The sequence below is a fragment of the Neomonachus schauinslandi genome, chromosome 6 (genome assembly GCF_002201575.2).
Source record: "Neomonachus schauinslandi chromosome 6, ASM220157v2, whole genome shotgun sequence".
NCBI lineage: Eukaryota > Metazoa > Chordata > Mammalia > Carnivora > Phocidae > Neomonachus > Neomonachus schauinslandi.
The window spans coordinates 120094709-120113065 of NC_058408.1; the positions used below are offsets into that span (position 1 = coordinate 120094709).

Here is an 18357-nt window from a genome sequence, read left to right on the forward strand (position 1 = left end):
CACCATTGCTTGTTCCATCAATGTAAATGCCAATGCAGTGAAAAGGGCAAATAATGTTTTAGTATTATGAAAATAATCTTGACCTGACATACTCCTGGAAAGGTTCTCAAGGAGCCCTAGGGGTCTGCTAGACCACATTTTGAGAACTGCTACTCTATGACATTCATGTTTATTTGAAAAGGAAAAAATATTCCTTACATGTACATTTTCTAATAAACTGATACTCCAGAACAAGATACAAGAGGGAATATGTGACATGTTATCTTCTGATTTTTGCCTACCTTTGACATACCATTGCACAACCCAGGGACACATAATCCAGAGAGAGGAATTTAAGCAATGATAATGAAAAGTAATGGGTCATCCACCATAATTATGAGGAGGAGAAGGCAAGTTACTGGATGATGATATTATGTAAAATTACTTACCCTTTGTAGATATCTACTGCATTAGAATGGATATAAGCTTTTAGGACTCTATTCTCTAAGTAGCAAATAAAGATAGACAGGTTTTAGACTGTCCTCTATAAGGCCAGTGAAGCCTCTGTACAGAATTAAACAAAGTCAATTCAAAGTAATCCTATAGATCCTAAGCCAGTAAAATGTACTCTGGAGACCAAACTCTCCCCATAAAAGTCCTTTAGAGATGGGCACCTTATCTACTTAAGAACTACTTAGCCTATCTAAGGATCTTCAAGCACTAACAGCTGTGTTTAAGCAAACTTGAAAATAGTTACAGACCATGGCCAAGTTACTGAGATCTAACTTGTCTTTATTTCTAATCTTTATTTTCCAACTTCAAAGCTAATCCCCCTAAATCACTCTCACCTTTATTCAAGAACTTTTACTAATAATTAAAAGCTAACACTAATGGACCTCTTAACCATGTGCCCAGCACTGTACTGAACAATTTAAATGAATTTTCTCATTTAATCCTCCCAGTAATCCAATGAGGTAAATTCTATAGTTCCTTTCCTGGAGATGAGGAAACTTGGCTTAAATAGATTCAATAACCTGCCCAAAGTTGCTGAGCTTCTGAGTGGCAATACTAAGACTCAAACCCAGACTCTTGACTACTGCAGTATTTCCACAGAGATACTACTGGTCTAATAATCACTTAGGGAACTTGTTTTAAAAAAAAAACAAAAACATACAAAAAAACAGCTAATTGGGCACAACGAGAAGGCACACACATCAGAATTTCCAGGGCGAGTCTCTGGTTTAGGAACCACAAATTTACTTCCCATTTCCTAGAGAATGGAGTGGATTTCCTATGTCTAAACTGCTCCTCCCATCAGGATTCTAGGATAAGGGCAAAATTCCTTAAATTGGTGTACAAAGTTCTTCATTGTCTGTCACTTGATTGACCTTTTTTGGTTCCATCTTGCCCCAAGTTCCCTTTTTGTTTCAGTCTCTCCTATTAATTACAGGGCTTTCCTTCACAGGATATTTGCACATGCTGTTCTTCGGTCTGGAATGCTCATCCCTCCTCCCATTGTCTAGTTAACTCTTGCTCTTCTTCAGGCTTCAGCATAATGGACACTTCCTGAGAGAAACTTTCCTGACTTCCCTGTCTAGGTCAAATCCCCAGTTATAATCTCTCATAACGCTATGTACCACATTTACAAATTAAAAAATATTTATGTGATAATCTCTCTCTCATTATAAACTATATAAAGGTAGGTAATATGCTTGTTTTTGCTCATTATTGCATTCCCAGTACCTAGCTTAGTACCTGTCACATAAATACTGCATGTTCAATAAATATTTGTTGAAAGAATTAATAGATTCAAGGCCTTTTAAACTATTCCCTATTTAACCAACCAAATATATTTTTCACTCTTATTCAGCAGAGATCTACAGTTCTAGTAACAGAGGTTAACTCTTCTCTCTACATCTTTTCATCCTTATCCAGACCCAAGATCTTTCTCCACCTCACCTATATACACTTAACAATTCACCTATTCACCTACAATTCCTCCTACTGCTACAAGGTAGAACCTAAATTTCCTGTTTCACAAAGTTCTCTTTAATATACCAGCCCCTATCAAATGCCTCTAAACTTCTAAATCACTTTGTATTTCCATGCCATTCATTTGGTAGTCCATCATATGCTATATTATGTAATATTTCATATGCAATTACCTTGTTTTATTTTTTAATGATTTATTTATTTTTTAGAGTGCATAAGCCCATGAGCAGGGGGAGGGGCAGTGGAAGAGGGAGAAAGAGAATCCTCAAGCAAACTCCCCAGTGAGTGTGGAGCCTGATGTGGGGCTCAATCCCACAAACCTGAGATAATGACCTGAGCTGAAATCAAGAGCTGGACACCTAACCAACTGAGCCACCCAGGTGCCCCTGTTTTATTATTATTTTTTAATATAACCATTGTTAGGGAGTTTGTATGTTCTTTTTTTTTTTTTTAAAGATTTTATTTATTTATTTGACAGAGAGAGAGACAGCGAGAGAGGAAACACAAGCAAGAGGAGTGTGAGAGGCAGAAGCAGGCCTCCTGCGGAGGAGGGAGCCCGATGCGGGGCTCGATCCCAGGACCCCGGGATCATGACCCGAGCTGAAGGCAGACACTTAACGACTGAGCCACCCAGGCGCCCAGGGAGTTTGTATGTTCTTAAATAGTAGTTTAATTTGCTACTGGAGTACCCAGGCATGTCATAAGTCCTCTGTAAACATCTGTGGAACGAATTAATGAAGAACTTTCTGTGGCCTGCAATGTATCAGCCTGCAGTTATCAACAAATTTAGCAAATGACAATTCTCTTTGGAGGGCACCTGTTTATTTTATACTATTTCTCTATGGAATACCTCCAGGGACCCTTTTGGCAGACAGTTCAAAACAAGTGTGATGGAAGAAGATTAAAGTAAGATACTATTTTTTTTTTTTAAAGATTTTATTTATTTATTTGACAGAGAGAGACACAGCGAGAGAGGGAACACAAGCAGGGGGAGTGCGAGAGGGAGAAGCAGGCTTCCCACCGAGCAGGGAGCCCGATGCGGGGCTCGATCCCAGGACTCTGGGATCATGACCTGAGCCGAAGGCAGACGCTTAACCGACTGAGCCACCCAGGCGCCCAAGATACTATTTTAAATTGCCTGACATATTTAGAGTGATTCTGTACTCAGGGATTTCTAAATCCATTACAAAATTATTAATATATTTCATAACTCTCTAGGATAGCATAACTCTCTTGGCCAAATGAATATCATTTACCACAAACTTTAACCCTATGTAAAACTCAGTACATTTCAACTTTTTTCCCCCTTTGGTGAGACTAAGATCTAAGTAAGACTTTTTTTCTTTCAAAATCAGAAAGTAAATTATAATTCCAACTATCTGAGTCATTTTTTTTTAAGCTTGCTTTATTTGAGAGAGAGCACATGCAGGGGGGCTGGGCAGAGGGAAAGGGAGAGAGAGTCACAAGCCGACTCCATGCTGAGCACAGAGCCTGATAGGGGATTTGCTCTCAAGACCCTGAGATCATGACCTGAGCCTAAACCAAGAGCTGGATGCTTAATCGACTGGGCCACCCAGGCGCCCTGAGTCTTACTTTTATTTTTTTTTTTTAAAGATTTTATTTAGGGGCGCCTGGGTGGCTCGGTTGGTTGAGCGACTGCCTTCGGCTCAGGTCATGATCCTGGAGTCCCGGGATCGAGTCCCGCATCGGGCTCCCTGCTCGGCGGGGAGTTTGCTTCTCCCTCTGACCCTCCTCCCTCTCATGCTCTCTGTCTCTCATTCTCTCTCTCGCAAATAAATAAAATCTTAAAAAAAAAAAAAATTAAAAAAAAAAAGATTTTATTTATTTAGTTGACAGAGAGAGCACAAGCAGGGGGAACAGCAGAGGGAGAGGGAGAAGCAGGCTCCCGGCTGAGCAGGGAGCCCAATGCAGGGGTTCAATTCAAGGACCCTGGGATCATGACCTAAGCCAAAGGCAGTAGCTTAATGGACTGAGCCTCCCAGGTGCCCTCTGAGCCTTATTTTTATTTTTTTAATTTATTTTATTTATTTATTTATTTTTAAGATTTTATTTATTTATTTGACAGAGAGAGACATAGCGAGAGAGGGAACACAAGCAGGGGGAGTGGGAGAGGGAGAAGCAGGCTTCCCGCGGAGCAGGGAGCCCGATGTGGGGCTCGATCCCAGGACCGTGGGATCATGACCTGAGCTGAAGGCAGACGCTTAACAACTGAGCCACCCAGGCACCCCTGAATCTTATTTTTAAATGCAAGAGCTGAAGACAACAAAGTCAACAGACAATACTAAAATTCAGGCTAGGGGCCCTAGGCGGCTCAGTCATTAAACTTCTGCCTTTGGCTCAGGTCATGGTCCCAGGGTCCTGGGATCAAGCCCCTCATCAGGCTTCGTGCTTGGCGAGCCTGCTTCTCCCTCTCTCTCTGCCTGCTGCTCTCCCTGCTTGTGCTCTCTCTCTCTCTTTCAAATAAGTAAATAAAATCTTTAAAAAAATTAAAGTTTGATAATAAAGAATTATGAGTTATCTATTCATTTCTCTTTGGATGTCCTTATGAACATTTTATATGGAGCTAATTACTCTTTTAACAGCTTTATTGAGATGTAATTTACATACAATAAAATTCACTCATACTAAGTGTACAATTCAATTTTTTTTAGTATATTTAAAGAAGTGTGCCACCACTAGAATCTAATTTTGTTTTATATTATTTTTTAAATTGAGATATAATGCACAACATTGTATAACTATTACCGCTCTAATTCTGGAACATTTTCTTCACCCCAAGAGGAAACCTTGTACTCATTAGCAATCTCTCCCCTTTTCTCTCTTATCCCTCCAGCCCTAGGCAATCACTAATCTACTTTCTGTTTCTATGCATTTTTTTCTTAACATTTAATATAAATGGAATCAAATAATAAATATGTGGTTTTTGTGACTAGCTCCTCTCAGCATGTTTTCAAGACTTATCCATGTTGCTGCATGTATCAGAACTTTATTCCCTGTTATCATCTAATAATATTCTATTGTGTAGATGTACCACATCTGATTTATCCTTTCATTAGTTGGTGGATATTTAGGTTGTTTCTACTTTTTTTGGCTATTAGGAATAATGCTATGAACATTTGTATACAAATTTTGTCAAGATATATGTTTTTATTTCTCTTGGGTAACCAACAAGGGGTGGAATTACTAGGTCAGGTGCTAATCACAGTTACGATGAATAACATACACATTTTTTTCTATTTCAAAGGATTTTTGACACAGCCAGGAAACAGACTTTTCATGAAAATCTAATACAAAATCCTTTTTTAAAAAAAATAAGGTTGGGACGCCTGGGTGGCTCAGTCAGTTAAGCATTTGCGTTCGGCTTAGGTCATGATCCCAGTATCCTGAGATAGAGTCCCGCATCGGGCTCCTTGCTCAGCGGGGCACCTGCTTCTCCCTCTCCCTCTGCCTGCTTGTGCTTTCTCTCTCTCTCTGACAAATAAATAAATAAAATCTTAAAAAAAAAAAATAAGGTTAATTTGCACACAGCTTCTCTATCAACAGAACTGTATCATATTACTTTCCAATTTTGGGTTCAAATAGGAATTATAAAATGAGGTGAGAACTCCTTTTAGTGTAAATCATAAAACTAGATGGAGTTGGCACTAGCCTACTTAATATGCTAGGATCAAATTCTAATTTTTGAGCAGGATGTATATATTCATCTCCTTGGCGGACAACTACTTAAGAGATAAATACACAGTAAGGGAAGGCTTACCCAGTAGGAGGAGCAATAAATAGGAATTTAAAATACCAAACACCCTGAGTAAACTAAATTCTTATTTCCCTCCACTAGCGGGGGCCTGTTTTACATTTCATGAGAAAAAGGTGAATCGTTAATTATAATTAGTCATGTAAATTCCCAAAGCCTTTCATAAAAGCATCTTTCAGAAATTGGAGCCCAAATAAACTTCTGTTCACATGTTTTTGTTTTGTTTTGTTTTCTGGCAACGTACACTCTAGTTCAAATATACTCAGGAAGCAAACTTTAAACAGAGAATTAAGAGCTGACTGTAAAATTCCACATTAAAAAAAGCATAAAGACACATTTTAATTTTAAAGAAAAGTCAAACATCTTGCAGCAGAAATGAGGCATAATCGAGGGAAAACTACCAGACGTCCTACCAATCACAGCACTGGAGAACGCCACAGGTCGTCCAAAAGACGCATTCGTTTTAGCCAACAGCTTTTTCCTCCCGCCAAAGCTGTCCCTGGAGCGTCAAAGAATAACCCAACGAGTGATTGATGATTTTTCCCTTTTGATTCCCCTCCGCCCCCGCCCTCGCCCCCCCCCCCCACATCCACCTGCTTGGAGGTGTCAAAGCGACTGGAAATGGTTAACAGTGACCAGCAGCAGAGAGAGAAACAAACACCCCTGACAACCCACAGCTGAGTAAGCAAGAGCTGTTTATTCACGAACATGTTCCATTTGGAGACTGTCGGCGAGCCCTTGAAAGACCAGGCACATTTTAGAAGGCTCCTAGAGAGGGAGAGAATAATCTTTTCACCCCGGCCACTCCCCAAAACACACACTGAGAAGCTCGGTGGGAACCATCTGGTCAAGGCAGCCCCCCGCCCCCTCCACCGACCCCTTAGGAATAACCTCCCGCACCAGTGCATCCAACCCCTTGCGCGGGTTGTGTAACTCTCCAAAATGAGCTCAGACGCGGCAGAGGCTGGCCCCAGCCCCAGGGCTTCTGAAGGCGCTTCTGCCACCCCCACCCCCGCCACGGCCCGCCCCGACGCCGCGACCGGGGCTGGGGACCCTGACGAGAAATGGCCCTTCAGCTCCCTTCCCTCACCTGGCTCGGTCCCACCTGAGGGCAAGAGCTGAGAAAAGAAACAGGCAGGAAGGGCTGACCTTGTTGCTACTGACAGTGGAGCGGCACATCCTGCTGCTTCCTGGAAAACGGCCCGAAGGACATTTTTCCCCCTGGAGGAAGGAAACGGGAGGGCGCCGGCCGGGCGGCGGCGGGCGCGGCAGCGGTGGTCAGGGCGGGCTGTGCAGCCTCTAGCGGGGACGGTCCGAGGACTACATCTCCCAGGCTGCTCTGGGCCGCCTTGCGTCGTGACCCCGGCGCGCACGGAGGCGGTGACTCTTACCTCACAGAGGTAGCTCCTCCGCCGGCAGCAACTCGGCGCCCGCGGTCCATGGACCGGAACCCCGGGCCGACGGGCAGGAACCCGGGCCGCTATCGCCGCCTCCCAGCCCCAGACTCCTCCTCCTCGCTCTCCACCGCCTCCTCCGGACGCCCGCAGGACGCGCACCGCTGCCTCCGGGCTCGCGGAGCCACCCCAGGAGGCTGGGCGGCGGGTTCGCGGCTGCCGCCGGACTGAGGCCTACTCGGCCGCCTCTCAGTGCTATTGTCCTGGGCCCGGCCCTGACCAGGTCCACTGGGGAGGGCCGAGTGCGCCGGCTCCACGGAAGATGCCGGACCAAGCCCTACAGCAGATGCTGGACAGGTACGGTCAGCTTTGGGGAAGAACGCGAGCCGCGGATTCCCCCTCTGACTCTGGCCCTGCCCGCGCCCGGCCTCGAGTCTCCGTAAGCGGAGCCCGGCGTGTCGGGAGGAGTTCCACGGCTGGGGGGCCGTGTGAGCGGCAGAAAGTTTGGAGTCCGTGCTGGGGGAGGACAGAGCGGGTGGCTCGGGTGCTTAGTCTTAAGGCGAAACTTAGGGAGTGGCGTCTAGTTTTGTTGGAACGCCCTTTTGAAGCGAGAGGGGCTTGGGTTAAAGCCACAGAATTAGTTTCTTTTTCGGTTTCTTGCACTCCTCCCCTCCCCCCCAAAACTATGTTGTAACGTGTTTGTCAGCGATGTCACTGGCAAGAACAACCAGACTATCTTTCAGGGAAGTGATCCCCTACAGTTTCAAGACTCTTTCCAAACACCAAGGGTAAGCATTCTTTTGGGAAGCCTGAGAGTCTGATTTCATTCCTCCTTTCTCCCATTCCATCCCCACCCCCAAACTGTAAGGTCAAGCGTATCCACAAGGGAGCTTTAACGGTCAGACCAGAGTAGGGGTTATGGAAAACAGCCACATAAGTCCCACACTGAACAGTTAGCATATTTTATGATTCGTTGAGTTCACTGAGAAAGTTTTATCTTATACTGAGGCCAGTGGCCCATCTCTGGGGGGCTCCTGTCTGTGAAACTCTTGTTGAGAAATCGGTTGCACCGCCCTCTGCTGTTCAGATTTTAGTTCATGGGTTCTACCATGAGTTTTCGGAGACTCAATCTCCATTTCTCCCTAGCCAGGTCTTAAATTCCTGGTATAGCCAATGCTACAGGCTAATGCATAATGTTTGTGGTTGCTTACAATTGTCAGCATACCACTTGCCACCCTGTTAAGCAGGGGGTACAGTTCTTTGTATTGAGTAAGGTCCAACTGTATGTAAGATGTTAAATGAAAGGCCTCCCTTAACTGAGACTATACCCAGTTAAAAGCTGCTTGGATTAGCCACACCCAGAACACAAATCACCCAAGAGTACATCTCCTCCCAGAGTGACAGACATTTCCTCTGGAGCTTAGAATTTTGAGACATCAATGTTGATAAAAATCATGTTACTTTGTTCAGTTGGGATGACCCAGTGATTAATCCAGCCCTTGTTTGAGGTCAGCATTCAGGTCAGGTTGTATTGACTGCCTCCTTTTTCATGTAAGTAATTTCTAAGCTCCTAGAAGGCAGAAACTTCCTCATTATTTATCTTAAATCCTAGAACAGAGCCTGGTACTCGGTAGATCATCAGTAAGTATTTGATGAACAAATGTATGAACTTTTTTGTCGTTTTCCCCAGTTGTTTAGGGGTCTGATAAGTTACCAGGTTTTTCCTTCATTATAATTTAGCATACTGGCAAATTGCAAAGGACTACTAATGCCCAGAGGAGACCTCTTCATTCCACTGCCAGTTCCAATCAAATGAGACCCTATTCTGTTGCAGGATATGTTGTAATTAGATTTTTTTTTTCCTTTGAGTGTCTGCTGCTTTCAGTCTTACATAGATGACTTTTAGAAGGGTTTTTGTGTCCAAAAGATGACCTGGCTTTCATATGTTCTTTGGAGATTTCCATAAAAGTAAAAAGCCAAGGAGTATTCATGAGGCATTTACAACTTCTCAACAGAAACTTGGAAATTCTGTGTTTACTAAAGCTGATGACTATAATATTGGCTTACCCTCATCTTTTGTACCTTTTTGACGTAACTCAACGTAGATTCTTAAGATGACATTCAAAGACTTTTATTATCTCAGTAGTTTGCAACCTGGTTTCACATTAGAATTACCTGGAGAGCGTTTTAAAAATATGCATGGGGGACACCTGGGTGGCTCAGTCGGTTAAGCGTCCGCCTCTTGATTTCGGCTTGGGTCATGATCTCAGGGTCTTGAGATCTAGCCTTCCCCCTCCCCACACACACACACTCAGCTGGGCATCTGCTTGGGATTTTCTCTCTCCCTCACCTGCCCCTCCCCCCCCCCCCCCCAGGTGCCCCCCCCCCCCCCGCATGCACACGCACTTTCTCAAATAAATAAATAAATTTAAGTTGTTTTTTTTTTTTTAATTGAGAGAGTAAGAGAGCACATGAGCGGAGGGAGAGGTTGAGAAGCAGACTCTCCTGCTGAACAGGAAGCCCAACCCTGGGATCATGACCTCAGCCCGAAGGCAGACACTTAACCGACTTTGCCACCCAGGCACCCCTAAATAAGTAAATCTTAAAAAAATATATATGGATGCATGCCTGGCTCTGCCCAAGACCATTCAGAGACTGGTCTTTAGAGACCAGAGACTTTAGAGACCGTAATTGTGAAATTTTCATTTTACCACTAGTAAGCGGCAAAATGTGATTTTGCACTTAAATTCTGAGGCTATCCATCCTCATTTATAAAATGAGACTATCCGGAGTGCCTGTGTGGCTCAGTCAGTTAAGCATCTGCCTTCAGCTCTGGTCATGATCTCGGGACCCTGGGATCGAGCCCCATGTCAGGCTCTCTGCTCAGTGGGGAGTCTGCTTCTCCCTCCCCCACTCCCTCTGTGCTCTCTCTCTCACTCTATCAAATAAATAAATAAAATCTTTTTTAAAAATGAGAATATCCACTGGGTGTTATACGCAAACAATGAATCATGGAACACTACATCAAAAACTAATGATGTATGGTGATTAACGTAACATAATAAAATTTTTTTAAAAAAGAATATCCTACCTCACAGGCTTGTATCAAATGAGAACACATATAAGCACTTTATAAAACAATAAAATGCTATTCATGTGTTCGGCATACAGAAGGTACTTAAGATTCTCCTATAATCAACCAGTGTGGCAATATCCCCCCCCATCTTCTTTATATTTACTATCATCTTAATGTGGGCTGGCCCTGCATACAAATTGAATACAAAGATACTTGATTGATTCATTTGAGGAATACTGACAAGCCCAACAGATTAATAGAGTTCATAATTCTTGCCATGAATTTGCCTTCTCAGCTTGGTTTTTGGGTGGCAGTTTTTGAGGGACAGAATTTAGCTCAGAAACCTGCCCATACATTTATTTCTCCAGTGCAGGTTTTATCCTTGAGAAGATTAAGGAAATATGTGTAACACATAAATTGTTCTGTTGCTTCTGGGTTAGAAGTTGTGTATTTGATAATGAATTAATAAGTATTTGTAGTTACTGAATTTTTTTTTTAAGATTTTATTAATTTATTTGACAGAGACAGCCAGAGAGGGAACACAAGCAGGGGGAGTGGGAGAGGGAGAAGCAGGCTTCCCGCGAGCAGGGAGCCTGATGTGGGGCTCAATCCCAGGACCCTGGGATCATGACCTGAGCCAAAGGCAGATGCTTAACGACTGAGCCACCCAGGCGCCCCAAGTATTTATTGAATTTATATAGTAAATATTAACTGCCTACGTATACCTGGTACCATTCTAGGTCCTTGGTATATGTAGTGAACACAACCAAAAATGCTCATATGGAGCTTAAATTCTAGTGAAGATTGTGTTTAATTGTAACATGGATTGTGTATTCAGTTTGTACTACTTAGTCTTTCAGGGTTTTTAAATTAATGGCAACTTATTAATAGCTGAAGTCGAATTGCCTTGTTCTTTGTGAATAAATTTAGTTTAGCAATTGTTTATCTTGATAAATTTTATTGCAGTATTTGTAGGTGGAAAGAATATATATAGATATCTATTTTGATTGCCTTTCATTTTGGTAACAGTAAGCAACTGTCCTGTGTAAATTTATTATTCAAACCTTTTAAATTGCTGTGGGTAAACAATTTTTGAGAGTAGTGGGAAAGGAGGTGGTTTTCTAGTATCATGAGTGATTTGGGATCACAAATCATTGCCCTAAAATTATAAGCATTTATAAACTCATACACTTTATATCATTATTCTGTCACCATCTGTTTTCTTCATTTCTCTTATGTTTCTCAAAATTAGGATTAAATGTATAGAGAGTACAAAGAATATTGTAACAAACTGCAGGAAAGGACTTCATGTTTGAAGCCTGGGCCTGCTGAGTTTTGCTTTTGGAAACTTGACTTATGTATATCCCATCTCACAGTAAACAGGAATTTGTTGAGGTGGTTTTGCATCACTTATTTGCACCTGGTGAGTATGCAAGGCACTTAGCCAGTGTCCCAAAACAGTCACATGGAAGGGAAAGCGGAGAGAATAATCTCTTCCCTGCCCCTCTCCTGCAGTGGCAAAGTGAATTAGAATCCTCACTCTGAGTGTTATCAACCACAGGTGTACATCCCTTTGGAGGATGTAGACTATTCTGATAGGGACATGCCATTTATCAGTCTACAGTTTGCTTTTTTTTTTAAAATACTGTTTTGAGTTCTGTGATACTCAGCAATTAAAGAGAATATATATATAATATTCATTGGATTGACGTATTCTCTTTTTTAATTTTTTTATTATGTTAATCACCATACATCACATCATTAGTTTTTGATGTAGTGTTCCATGATTCATTGTTTGCGTATAACACCCAGTGCTCCATTCAATACGTGCCCTCTTTAATACCCATCACCAGGCTAACCCATCCCCCCACCCTCCTCCCCTCAAGAACCCTCAGTTTGTTTCTGAGAGTCCATAGTCTCTCATGGTTCGTCTCCCCCTCCGATTTTCCCCCTTCATTTTTCCTTTCCTACTATCTTCTTTTTTTTTTTTTTTTAACATCTAATGTATTATTTGTTTCAGACGTACAGGTCTGTGATTCATCAATCTTACATAATTCACAGTGCTCACCATAGCACATACCCTCCCCACACAATGGAATATATTGCAGCCATTAAAAAAAAAAACCAAAATCTTGCCATTTGCAACGATGTGGATGGAACTAGAGGGTATTATGCTAAGCTAAATAAGTCAGTCAGAGAAAGACATGTATCATATGAACTCATATTCTTTTTTACTTAATCTATTCCCCTATTTATGATATTTAGGTCTTATTTTCTCTTTATTAGCTTTCCTTATAATTTGACTTTGATTCTTCTTTCTCATCCTTAGCTCTACTAAAAGTATACTAAAGGTCACCAGTAATTATTTTTCTTTAAGATTTTATTTTAGAGCGAGAGTAGGAGGGGGAGTAGGGGACAGAGGGAGAGAGAGACTATCAAGCAGGCTCTTCACTGAGCATGGAGCCCAATGCGGGGCTCGATCTCACGACCCTGAGATCATGACTTGAATGGAAATAAGAGTTGGAAGCTTAACCGACTAGGCCACCCAGGTGCCTTGTAAAGGTCACCAGTAATTTCTTAACCAATAAACCTAATGCCTTTTTTGCATGGTCCTCGTATCCTTGACATATATTTAATGAAGATGAAACTGATGATCACCACCTCCTAACTTCTTGAAGTTATATTCTGTTATACCATATTATTTCTCTATCTTTTACTTTTCCCCCCTCATATATTACCTACCTTTACTCCCTTCAATCATGTGAGTATGGTTTAAGCCTCAGCATTTACCATTCTTCTCTGAAGTGTACCCACTTACTATCTCACTTTCACCTCTATTTGAATGACTCCCAGATGTGTCTCTATTCCTGACCACTTTCCCATATTTCAGTGTCTCTTTCCTAGCTGGCCAATAGAAATTTCCATTTTGTATATACATGGTATTACTAGCACCTTAACATATCTAAAACTAAACTCTTGATATTTCCCTGGCTTTTACTTTTCTTCCCAATTTTTGGATTTTGATTAGACCATCCTTCTAGTCCACTAACCATGAAACCCAAGTCTTTTTTTTTTTTTTTTTTTTTTCTTTTTTCCCTCCAAATTCACTCATAAAATATTACATATTCTTTTTTTTCTTCTTTTTCTTTTTTTCTTCTTTTTTTTATTTTTTTTTAACCCATTTTTTTCCCCCCTATCCATTAATCCCAATTTTTTTTTTTTTTTTTTTTTTTTGCTTCTTTCCCTCCAAATTCACTCATCAAATATTACAGATTCTTCTTTCTCTGGTTCTACTTTTTCTCTTCCAATTTGACTTATAGAGTAGTACCAGAATTGGCCAAGGCATAATTATAATCACCTCATTTCCATGTTTCAAAACCTGCCAGTCTGTACATCACCTATAGGATAAAATGTAAACTTTCAAGACCCTAGTGAAGGGGTTTAGATCTATTAATGTAATTCAGCCTCAGCCTACCTTAATCATACTCTTCTGCATTCCACTACATTGTCCTCTGGATATATCCTGTGCTTTCTTTTTAAAGATTTTGTTTATTTATTTAGAGAGTGTGTGTGTGCATGTGGGTGGAGGGGCAGAGGGAGAGGGAGAGAGAGAGAAAATCTTCAAGCAGACTCCCCACCGAGCACAGAGCACCATGCGGAGCTTGATCCCAGGACCCTGAGATCATGCCCTGAACTGAAACCAAGAGTCAGATGCTTAACTGACTGAGCCACCCAGGCGCCCTGATATCCTATGTTTTCATATCCTTATTTTTGTTTTAGGTGACCTCCTCCCTTTTAACACCTGGCTAACTCTTAGCCATCTTAAGAATTCAGCTCAAATATCACCTTGAAGCATTACATAGCCCTGTTAGGCAGAGTGAGTTTCTCCCTTCCTGTGTTTCTATAGAACCTTTATGCATTTATCATAGTAAATCACATTGTATTGTAATTTTGTTAATGCACCTATCCCATGTCTCAGAGCCTTCCCCACATACTCATTACCACCACCACCACCATGCATATTCAACTAGAAGTTCATTGAGAACAGAAACGATTCCCTATTCCTTTTACCCACAAGAGCCTTGGAGTACATTGGAGACACTGTTGAATCTGTGTCTTTTCATTTTTTATAACATATCAGTGTTTAGAATAATCTTGCAAAAGCACCATTTAAGACACTGAGAGTATGGCTGGCACCAACTACCTTTTTAAAGCTTTGCTTCTCTTTAAGAATGAATATATACATATCTGTTGCCCAGGCCAAACTGATTTGCTCACTATCCTCTGAACACAAGATGTTCTTTTTAGCATCTTGCTTTTCAAAGTTCTACCCATTCTTCAAGACCCAGTTTAGTTTCTGCCTCATTTATAAAGCTTTTCTGGCCATTTAGCCAGAAATATTTTTCCCCTCTTCTCCAGATTTGTGTAGCAATCCTTTACATGTCCTATATACATAGTAACTCCTAACTCTTTACATGCCAAACTTCATAAGTTGATGAGAGATGGTAATATTTATATGGGACAGTGGAATAGACTGGAAGGAATTTAGATCTCTCGTGAAAGCTCCTTAAAAGTACAAAATGAAACAGTTTCTTATACTGGCTCTAATGTTCTATGAAATGAGAAATGGAAAATTTTCTCAGAATTCACTATACATATGGCAGCGTAGTACAGTAAAGAAAGCCAGTGTTTTGGAGTTGAGGCCTAGGTTGCATCTGCGCCTCTCTATGAGGCTTTGGGCAAATTACTTAACCCTTTGGGGCTTTTGTTTACTTATTTATTTAAGATGGAAATAATTATGCTTTCAGAGTTTATGAAGATCAGAGACAAAGTGTATGTATGGTATGAATATATGCTTGATTGCTTTCATTGTGGTGTATTTCCCTTCAGTTTTACCCTTTGGTAATGCGTTGTGATTGTGGTTATATCTTTGTGATGAATCACAAAGATACTTTAACTTACATTCCACTTGGGTGAACAGACATATAAAGGGATTTCTAGTCTTCTTGATGGTATAGTTCCTTTTCCAGAATACATGGCGTGTGACACTTTTAATCCTGAGACAAAGCAAGCAGTGTGTAGTTCTTTCCATTGTTAAATGGGGCCTTTCTTGCATTAACCAGAGTATGGGTCTCTAAAGCATGTTCTGAATTAAGGAGTGCTTGTTCTCTTTACTTAAAACAGTCCTGCAAATACATTGTTAAGGCACCATATATAATACAACAGCAGCAATTTAAAACTTGTTTCATTGTTCTCTCTTACCTCCTGGAATTCTTCTATTCTGCTGCACCAGTTTTCATCAAAGTGATCTCTAAGGCAAGAGCCTATGATTTCTCACATCTTTCTAATAACCCAAGGTAAATACCTGTAATTTGAGTCTGTAAAGATAGACTTTACTGCCAGTTGTTTTATTAGATAGCCATACCTATCTTGCTTAGTAAATTTATGTGCTATTGAGAAATTATTTTATTGATAATTAAAGTTTACTCCCCTTTTTTCCCCACATACTTTTAAAAAATAATCATATAAATAGTGGATGACTCAACAAATGAGCCCTATGAAGTGAGGTTATCTTTGTCATCCATCCTTTACTAACTGGTTTATAATATCTATATAGTATCTATGTAATAGCTTTCTCCTAAAACCTTCTCCAACCATGTTGGTCTTCTCATTGTCCATGACCATATGCTCATTTCTGTCTTTAAGCTTGTTTATGCTATTTTTCTTACTCAGAATACCCTTTTCATTCCCAATTCAGCTTGAATTCTCATTCTTTTCATGAAACCATCTCAGCTCTTTCATCCTGTGTTTCTTACTGGCATCATCACATTTCTGTATTATGGTCTCTGACATCTTTTCTTGGCACTTTATGTATTCCTTGTGGCATCAAATAATGAATGTACTTAGTGGATACTCAAGTTGATTTAAGAGGAGTTTTTTTTTTTTTTTAAAGATTTTATTTGACAGAGAGAGACAGCGAGAGCAGGAACACAAGCAGGGGGAGTGGGAGAGGGAGAAGCAGGCTTCCAGCCGAGCAGGGAGCCCAATGTGGGACTCGATCCCAGGACCCCAGGATCATGACCTGAGCTGAAGGCAGACGCTTAACGACTGAGCCACCCAGGCGCCCTTAAGAGGAGATCTTGAATAATCTTAGGTTTAAGGCAAACTAGCCATGTATTCCTTAAACAGTATAAAGTTTACTGTTAGGAAAGATCTGTCACTGGAAAATTACAATTTTAAAATCATGTAGAATAAAATGATCTTTTATAAAGAATGGCATGTTATATGTACATATTTAATGATATTACCAGTACCATTAAGGCTATAGATTTATGCTAAGGAATAAGTAATATTCTTTAGATTCATCTAGTTCTTTTTTTCTTGTCTTCATATTATAATAATAGTGATTTGTTCTTTAACTTCTGAGGCAGTTGTGATAATTCCCAGATTTCTCTTTACTTTATAAAGTAATGTGCCCCTTCTTGGCAGGTGGGAAGGTGTGGAAGTAAACAATGTGTATATCAGCGAGCAGGAGACATTTAGAGAAGCTAGTGGAGGGGTACCCGGGTGGCTCAGTCAGTTAAGCGTCTGCCTTCGGCTTGGGTCATGATCTTGGGGTCTTGGGATCAAGCTCTGCGTTGGGCTCCCTGCTCGCCGGGGAGTTTGCTTGTCTCTCTCCCTCTGTCCCTCCCCCCCCAATACATGCTTGCTTTCTCTCATAAATGGATAAAATTTTTTAAAAGAAAAGAAAGAAAAGCTAGTGGAAAGAAAAGACAGTGGAAGAAAATGAATTGAGAGGACTTGGATGAATATCTTTTTTTTTTTAAAGATTTTATTTTGATTTATTTGACAGAGAGAGACACAGCGAGAGAGGGGACACAAGCAGGGAGAGTGGGAGAGGGAGAAGCAGGCTTCCCGCCGAGCAGGGACCCCGATGCGGGGCTCGATCCCAGGACCCTGGGATTGTGACCCGAGCCGAAGGCAGATGCTTAACGACTGAGCCACCCAGGTGCCTCGACTTGGATGAATATCTTAAGCAATGGTGGTGGCCTACTGAAAAATTTGGGGGGGATGATTCCAGGACTTTTTCCACTGAATAAGAGGGTGCCAAGCAGGATTGCTTTATGTGCTAATTTAGGTAACAAAGTATATCCATAAAATCTAGGCATTGATATAAAGTTGACACCATATTTCTCATCTTTATCAGTGCCATTATTGCCAGTGTTCTTTTGGTAGTTATATATATGCCAGGCAATTGGAGAGGTGCAGAGGGAGAGAGAGAGAAACTTAAGCAGGCTCCACACCCAGCGCAGAGCCCCCCCCACCCCCCACCCCCAGTAGGGGCTTGATCTCATAACCCTGAGATCATGACCTGAGCTGAAATGAAGAGTCAGAAGCTTAACTGACTGAGCCACTCAGGCGCCCCCGCCAGGCAATTCTTAAGCAGTTTCATGATCACTTGTTTAATCCTTTACAATAAGGGCTCTGAACATTAAACCTTTTTTATGTAGAGAACTCCCTTGGCAGACTGGTTAAGCTGTGGATTCCTGCTCAGAATGTTTTGAAGGAATGAAACAAATATATGGGATCAGAAATGAAACCAATTATGTTGAACTATAGCAAATCAACATATTAAAAATCTGACATAGTAATATGAGCTTTAACAGCTTTAAAATATAAGCTCTGTTGGTTGGTCTGAGAACTAATTTCAAATTAGTAATGAGCTAAATGTTATTTTGGGATATGCACATCCAGCTGTAAAGTAATATGAAAATTTCTGGTCACTATACTAATTTCTAATTGCTGTACTGCTAGTATTACTATGGTTTGCTTACATTCATTATTGGAAGAAATTAAATTTTATTTAGAGGTTAGCAAAAATAAGATATAATTTCTTTCCCCATCCAAATTTGCCAAACCCTGTAAGTTTTCATGAACCCCAGATTACGAACCCTTGCTTTACAATACAAGAAATTCTGTCATTACACCTATAGTAAGTGGTGAGCAGGGATTTGAACTCTGGCAGTCTGGCTCCAAAGTCCAGGTTCTTTACTTGTTTAGAACATCCTGAAATCACATAGTCTTTTCCTCAAATTTAGCTCTTTTCCTTAGGAAAAAAAAAACTTAAGCATTTTACTTACTGT

General features: G+C 41.0%; 1 protein-coding gene across 1 annotated transcript in view; it reads left to right on the forward strand.

The window, feature by feature from the left end:
* Positions 1–7148: 7148 nt before the first annotated feature.
* MARCHF5 (membrane associated ring-CH-type finger 5) overlaps positions 7149–18357 on the forward strand; it is a 50228-nt gene continuing 39019 nt past the window's right edge. The window contains exon 1 of the mRNA XM_021699488.2: positions 7149–7494. Coding sequence (XP_021555163.1) covers positions 7460–7494 — 35 coding nt within the window. The 5' untranslated portion in view covers positions 7149–7459. The remainder of the gene's footprint in view (positions 7495–18357) is intronic.